Source organism: Primulina tabacum, chromosome 13, assembly GCF_025594145.1.
Source record: "Primulina tabacum isolate GXHZ01 chromosome 13, ASM2559414v2, whole genome shotgun sequence".
Lineage (NCBI taxonomy): Eukaryota > Viridiplantae > Streptophyta > Magnoliopsida > Lamiales > Gesneriaceae > Primulina > Primulina tabacum.
The window spans coordinates 32,583,328-32,591,228 of record NC_134562.1 but is presented as its reverse complement, the minus strand read 5'-3'; the positions used below and the strand labels follow the sequence as shown (position 1 = coordinate 32,591,228).

At 29.6% G+C, this 7,901-nt stretch overlaps 1 protein-coding gene across 1 annotated transcript; it reads right to left on the bottom strand.

The window, feature by feature from the left end:
* LOC142522583 (protein S40-4-like) lies at nucleotides 1-1,769 on the bottom strand. The gene is made up of 3 exons (XM_075626047.1): nucleotides 1,392-1,769; nucleotides 640-1,214; nucleotides 1-122 (listed from the first exon to the last, which is right to left on the bottom strand). The coding sequence occupies exons 1-3, from the start codon at nucleotides 1,398-1,400 to the stop codon at nucleotides 80-82; spliced, it is 627 nt and encodes a 208-aa protein (XP_075482162.1). The 5' UTR covers nucleotides 1,401-1,769; the 3' UTR covers nucleotides 1-79.
* Between the last annotated feature and the right edge of the window lie 6,132 nt (nucleotides 1,770-7,901).

The following is a 7,901-nucleotide window of genomic DNA, read 5'->3' as shown; positions in this document are numbered from 1 at the left end:
TATGCTCACCACAAGTGTCCTTTAGGAGTGGGCCAACATCACAAGACGTCCGTCAACGTAGCCATGAACCACATCACCTTCAGCTCGAGAAAGACCTCGCCAACTGGCTTCCTCTGTCACCACTGAATTTCTTTCATTATTTTACTAAATTTCGTGGAACAAACTCCAATGACTCAAATCGACAAACATCGGGAAAGTTTTTAAAAAATTCAATAATTTTATCTCTCTTTTTTTAAAAAAAAAAAAAAACACCTTTGGCACCTGTATGTATTAAAAAATCTGAATTAATTATATATGTTATATGTATAATAAATGATTCATATGATGATTGAAATTATAATATTATCTCAAAAGAACACTTTTAAAAATGCATTTGATGTAGAATTATAATTTTAATATATTATTGTGTAACAATGTGTACGTAACTTTCATTTATCATATTTGCATGAAATTTTCTCTCTTCTGTGCGATTATTGGATATATGAAACTATAGTTTAAACAAGAGCCAACGTAATTAAATACGTTTATATAGAAAGAAAATTAAAAACTTGATTATTAATAAACACGAAATATCCTATGGACAAAGCAATGTACATGGGATTTACATAATTTGATAGAATTACTGCTGATCAATATTACCTGGAATTTGATTCAAGAAAACCTGTTTTGATCAAAATAGCATTTCTGACCCTGCTTAAATCTCTCCCTTTGAGTGTTCTTCCAGCACCTTCACACACAGAGAATGAGAATATCTCACTCCTGGAAACCTTTCTTGCAATCCATTCATGTGGAGGAATCATATCGTTCTCGTCTTCGTCCTCTTCTTCGCAGTCGTCTTTGCTAATTTCCCAGCTTTGATGATTCACATGAACAACATCGGAATCGGCGGAGAGCCATGAATGAGAATCCCTGATGGTATTCATGGAGCTGGAGCGGTATATTTTGGACCAGTCGGGTATGTTCACGGGAGCTGATTGTTGACTAATTTTCGGCCCCTTGGAATATTGACTGGAAGTTTTGTTGGGTTTTGGAATTGTTCTTGTCGGTGTGATTGTGAGGCGTTTCGAAGTGGAAGATGGATCCTGATCGAATTCCGGGGCCTCTGCGTCCTGGAAAACTTCCCAAATATCTGCCTCCTGGAATTCTGGGTTTCTCAGGGATGTCCAGCCGCTGCTTCCAGGGCTGTACAAACCGTATAAGTTGTTCTTCATTTCCTGCAGACCAGAAAACCTACCAGGTTATCTAATTCATCATGCTATCACTCGCTCACATGCACAAAAACATATCCTGAATCCACTCCGAAACGAAATACCATATTAAAATCGTGACGATTTTCGATACCAAGAAACCAAGATTTAGTCCCAGTAAATAATCTAACCGAAAACACGTACCATGTTCATGAATTGATCAGGTTGTTTCCCTGAAAATATCTGCAAAATAGGCACCAATTATATCATGAATAGCTAACCTAGAGGCACCCTTGATTTGATTTCTCCCGCGTGCCAGTGGTTCTACTTACCAAATGACAAATTGAAAATGATTACTTTTTAGGTATGTTTAATAATAATAATAAGTTAAAAGCCTGTGGGAGAGGAGAGAATTGTGCCAACCAAAAAGGAAGGAAAAGACAAAAGATTTCTTGAATTGTTTGATCTGAATTTACTGCCCTTTGTCTCTTAACATTCGGGACTTCCTGTAAGCAAAGGTCAAATGGGATTAAACATCTATGAAATATTCACTCACAATCTTAGTATGGGCCCGAAAGATTCCTCAAAGGACAGAAACAATCCCAATGCGATTCTTGCATGTTTTTTTTAATGAAAAAAAGAGAATGATTTTCATATAATTATAATGGGAGGGTTAATTAACATGTCAAAACAATAGCTAGGTTTATTTATTTATATTAAACTTTGGGCATACTGATTCTTATAACTATATTATAAGCAAAAAGAGATTATAAATAAGTTTTGAAACTTTGAAGATACGATCCATTTTATATTCTATTAAATTGGTATTAAATTTGAAGGACCTGTAGTTATTTATAAATCTTAGAGAAAATTATATTTTTTGTCATGCTGTCTATTGGGAATTTTAATATTCCATATTATCAAATTTCAGTTTTAATCATGTATCTTCTGATCTTTTGCGATTGTAATTCTTTTCATAGTAAGTATTTAGGGGTCCACACGATCCGAATAGAGCTTGAATTTAAATTTTGTAGGGTAGAACTCGAACTCGATCGATTTTTCAATTTCAAGCTCGAGCTCGACTCGTGAAAATATCGAGTTACTCGAGTTCATGCTTGAAAATGTTTGTAGCATAATTTTAGGGTCTATGTTGTGTATTTATAAGGAAAAAATTACTCTTGAATTATATATCATCTAAAAATAAAACTATATAGTTTATTAAATAGCACCCGATACAATTGAGTATAAACAATAAAAACTCGAACTTGACTTAGAGCTCAGTCAAATCATGTTGGAGTCGAGTTTGGATCGAGCTGCTCACGAGCTATTCATTAGTAGCTTGACTCTTTTGCACCCATGAGTGTTGACATACGTCAGTTTCGCATTTGTGTTACATCAACATCACCAGAAAAAAAATTGAAAAAAAAAAATTAGGACTAAGACGGAAATTTTGCAGAACAGATAATCAAAATAAAAAAGATTCAAAAACATGTAGGATCAAATAAACAATTTTTTCCTAAATTTTATCTGTTCATTGAATCAAGTTATTTTAATATTTTACAGCCACGCATGCAAGTGAATTCAAATTAGAACTTCTCTAACTAATAGTTAATTCGGCTTAAAAGTTTTTCATAAATGAATGCATGAACATTGCACTGATTCAGCTATGCATGCATTTGCTTTGATAATATTAATCAAATCATGTTCGAAATTGTACAAGGATGGACTTAGCATGTGAGAGAAAATGTCGTCAGCAGAATTTGATAATTTTAAAGTTTTTATTTTCTGCCAATTTATTTAATTGATAAACAAATTTTTTTTTATGGAATTGTAGACAATCGACTTTAATTTTAAAAAAAAAATTTAATTCAAGGTTCATTATTCTTTAGTCGCCCCATTTAATTTCTTAATAAAGCAACAAATTAAATAACTTTAATTAGTAATCAATAAATGTCAATATTGTGATCGAATAAAGTAAACAAGGCCGCCCGCCATTCAATGAATCTGGCGCCTCGTGTTTCTTACATCTGCCCAAGTTAAGACAAAAACAAGGGACTTATTACCAATACTCAAGCCCATTTACTGTAAAAAGTTGGTGATTTTTTTTATAATATTGGCTTATGTATATTTTGAATAATTTCAACTATGCATATTCAAACTTTTAATAAGAGTCAGTAAATACTGGAATAGGGATTGATAACCCTGGTAACGGGAATATAACACGTCAACTTATCATTGTTCTTTCGAGATCAATAAAAATATAGTGCACATCGAATAGTTACGGTTAGATGCACGGCGAATCAATTTACTTCTCAGAGGCAAAACCGATCTAAAGCTCAATCGAATTACTCGACCGATTTGCTCAGAGCTCCCAATCCCCCTGGCCAGTGGCCGAGCCACAGTCAATGACATATGAGCTTTAGCATGGGTGACCCAATTTTTTTTTTTAAAAAAAAAATTATATGTAAATTTTGGATTAATATGATATTAGTTCGAGTAGATCAATTTAAAATATTAAAAGATTCTAGAATTTAAAATTCTATCCCGGATAGAGCTATATTCTTAGTTCCGACGTTGCTGCCCCCGGCTAATACTTGGTCTATGTAGCATGTACACAGCGTTTGGGTCTTTACCCATTTAATTATTATTGTCAACATTTCATGATCCTGTCACGTCGGCCCGAATTTTATTTCAGCAAACACGATCTTACCATGCAAACATTTCGGTAAGCCTAAAAAAATCTAGCATATGAAGAAAAATCACAAACCCGTGCCAAGAAGTATCAGCAAGCTAGAGATAAATCTAAATTATTTTCAGTCTTAATTTCACCTATGTTTTAGCCATATTATCAAATTTTTCTTGGGAAATTACAATATTGGTCCGAAATTTAATCACTTCTCATTTTAAGTCTTTTAAGTTTTCAATTTGAAGTTTTAGCCACATAGATGAGTTTTAATGACTCTTTCAAAAAATCATTTGTAAAAATTAAAGTTTTTATTGTGGCTATGTTGTCTCAAACAGCCATCCATTTCAATTGGACGGAAAAAGGAAAAAATTTTAATTTTTTTTTATCGTGTTATCGATGTCGGAACGATAAATATATAGTTGGAAAGTCAAATTAAAATTTAAATACTTGGAATGAACAAGATGATATTTTGTTTATACAAATCTGATGATGATAATAGTTAAAAAAAAAAAAAAAAAAAGTAAAACATGATATAGAAATCCTAATTTATATGTATTGTGTGGAGTAACACCCCCATCTTTACACGTATTGCATGTATGACGTTATATTTATGATTGGTGAGTATAGCAGTGATTTTGATATAATTCATTATATCCAATAAATGAGTGTCACTTCATTGATAGACACATATATGAATATAATTGATGAACATCGTAATAAAACTAAGCTAATTTAGAACCTAAATTAGTGCGTATACACCTTAAATATACATTTACATTGCTGTACGAAGGAGCCTAGATGAAGGCAAGACTTAACAATTTAACACCCCACGTTTGAAGCCGATTTCAAAATCATCCTTTATTCAAATTACTTCAATGTCATCCTTGGGTAAACATACAATACAAAAACTTGTGTGAAACGGTCTCACAGGTCGTATTTTGTGATACTAATATCTTATTTGGGTCATCCATGAAAAAATATTACCTTTTATGCTAAGTCATAGTTTGGTACATGAGATAAGGGAGGGATTGATAAATAATCCTCCTTATCACATGTTTGGTACCTTTTTAAAAACTCATGATCCTTGATAAATAATTTTTTAGAAGGATAAAATGTCCATTCTATTAGGTGTGATAATTTTAATCTAATGATAAAATACATTACAAATTGCTTAATTTCCCTCAATTTATAAATGATTTATTATAAATCTATGTTAGTAGGTAGAAATTAAAATCAAATAAATATTTTTATTTATTTTTATATATAATATAATATGATAATTATATAAATGAATTTGTGATAATTATATAAATAATTTTTATAAATATCAATAAAATTATTAGTATCACTCGATTAACTTTAAAAATTGATATTTGACTTGACTCACAAAATCAAGGGCTCAATTATCATATTATATAATATATAAAATTAGGTAAAAATAAATAAATCATGCAAGCACTATCGGCGCATGAACAGATAAAATATGAACTGAAACAACAACTTTGAAATTATAAAATTTATTATGATAAAGTTAATTTTGTCATTACAATCTAATATATAAATTTAATCACTCTTATTAAAATCATACCAAACATTAAATATAATATCATACATCTTATTTATCCTTAACTTATCCTTATATTATATATCACGTGTTTATCCTATCATGTGTACCAAACTATGCATAAGAATATTACTTTTTATTGTAAATATCGGTAGGGTTGACCCGTCTCACAAATAAAGATTCGTGAGATTATCTTAAAAAGACACACTCAACATACAATTAATTAATTGATTTTGTAGTTGTTTTCTTTAAACACACTTTTGTCTATTTTAATAATATAAAAATATAAAATTTATATATTTTTGTTAAATATAAGTTTCAAATTTTTTTCACTACATTTTTTAATTCTATGTTTAAATAAATAATTTTTTCATTTAAATAAAAAATTTATAATATTATAATTATTATTAATAATAATTTCTATTCAAAATTTAGCGCCTCAGGTTTGAAACTTATAATTGACAAATAATGAATATTATGTTTTTCTATGATTCAAATAAAAATATAATAATAATGATGATAAAATAATTATTTATATAAATACATTAATAATAATGTTACACGTTTTTGTATTCAAATAATATAAAAAATTAATTATATTTTTCAAAATAGAGACTAAAAGAATTTAAAACTTGGTGGTCGAGATTTAAAACCTATATTTAACTTAATATAACTTAGTGGCCGAGATTGAAACCTATATTTAACCTAATATAGAATAATTTATGTTTTTACAAATTATTTAAATGAAAAATATAGATTAAGTTAAATAGTGTAAAATATATAATATATTGTAAGTTAAATATAGGTTTTAAATCTTGGTCACTAAGTTTTTATATTATTTTATTATGCATTTTGGTAAATATAATTATATTTTGTATTATTTTTACTATTATCATATTTTTATATAATTATTTCGTTATTTATTAAATAGAAGTTTCAAAACTGAGGCACAAAATTTTAAATAAAAAATATTAGCGATAATATTATAATTTTTATTTAAATTTAAAATAATTATATTTAATAAAATACAGAATTATAAAATTAAAATTTTAGTCCCCAAAGTTTGAAATTTATATTTAAAAAATATAGAATATTATAGTTTTTATATTATTCAAATAAGACAAAAAAGAATTTAAGTAAAACAACTCAAAAAATGCAATTAATTAATTGGTTGGATTTTTATCCAAAAATAGAGATGGAGATGACATTGAAGTGATTTGAAATGTAATGGATGACTTTGAATTTGTTTCAAATATGAGAAATGGATATGAATTTTACAATCTTAAGTAAAAATGTGTGTTGTAATTCTTAATGGTTAACATTGTTTGTTTTATGTCATCTATCATATTTTATATTATTATATTATTAAATTTGAGACACTTAGAGTAACTAAATTTTGGTGCATGGTCTGTTTTAATAATTATATATATTAATAAAATGTTAAAAATTTAATACAAGTTACATGTAGGTTAACAGATAGAGTTTTTGTTTCTTAAGCATCAATTTTAGATTCAATTCCTACAATCTTTTTTTTTTCCTTTTTTTAATTTATTTTTTTACTAAATGCTGACTAAGTTTACCGACTTTCGGTGGACGCGGAGCCAACGATTTCAGTCGAACTATCAAAATCACAGTAGAGTTACTCACTATTTGTTAGAATTACATTTTGATCATCATTTAAATATAAATCAAATGAATTATAAAAATTATTGTACAATCACACAATGCGTGCGTCGATGCAGTAATAATCTAACAAATATGAGATGAGGGAGACAACAAGGTCGTTGTAACGGTCATGGGCCATGGCATAGCATGGGTCTCGGCTCATACCCACGCTCCATTACGCATAGGACTTATCCAGCACATGCATTGGAGTTTTTACGTTCCCAAGATTAGAACTCAAGACCTCCTGAACTTATATAGATCTTGGCAGCAATCCTTGTCTCAATTGGTACCAGGGATTGCTGCCAAGATCTATATAAGTCCAGGAGGTCTTGGGTTCTAATTCTAGGAAGGTAAAAATTCTAATGTCTGGGCTGGATAAGTCTTATGCGTAATGGTGCGTGGGTATGGATCGAGGCCTATGCTATACCATGACCCATAACCGTGATAGTCGTTTTATTGTATATGTATGACAATATTTTTTTTATATGAATTCAAAATAAAAACATGATGCTGGCAGACTCCAGCTTCAGCATAGTTTCATCATTCATTAGGAATAACGTGTGTAAATCTCTTACGACATCAAAAGATGCATCAAATACCATTTATTCAAGTCAAGTCTCTACTTTGTGAAGTGAATTCCATATAAATATATATCCTCCTATGAATAAATATAACGAGTGGCGTCGACGTGAAATTCGCTGGGGCGTGTGGGGTCCATTGAAAAAGAGAGTGCAAGTGCGTGGAATCTACGCGAACCTATTCGAATCCCGGCCAATACATCTACACCGTCAATTTGTTT

Excerpts from the sequence above, each read along its gene's own strand:
- LOC142522583 (XM_075626047.1), bottom strand. Across the intron at positions 123-639 it reads TTTCTTGAATCAAATTCCAG|TGGTGACAGAGGAAGCCAGT; the intron begins GTAATATTGATC and ends AAAGAAATTCAG.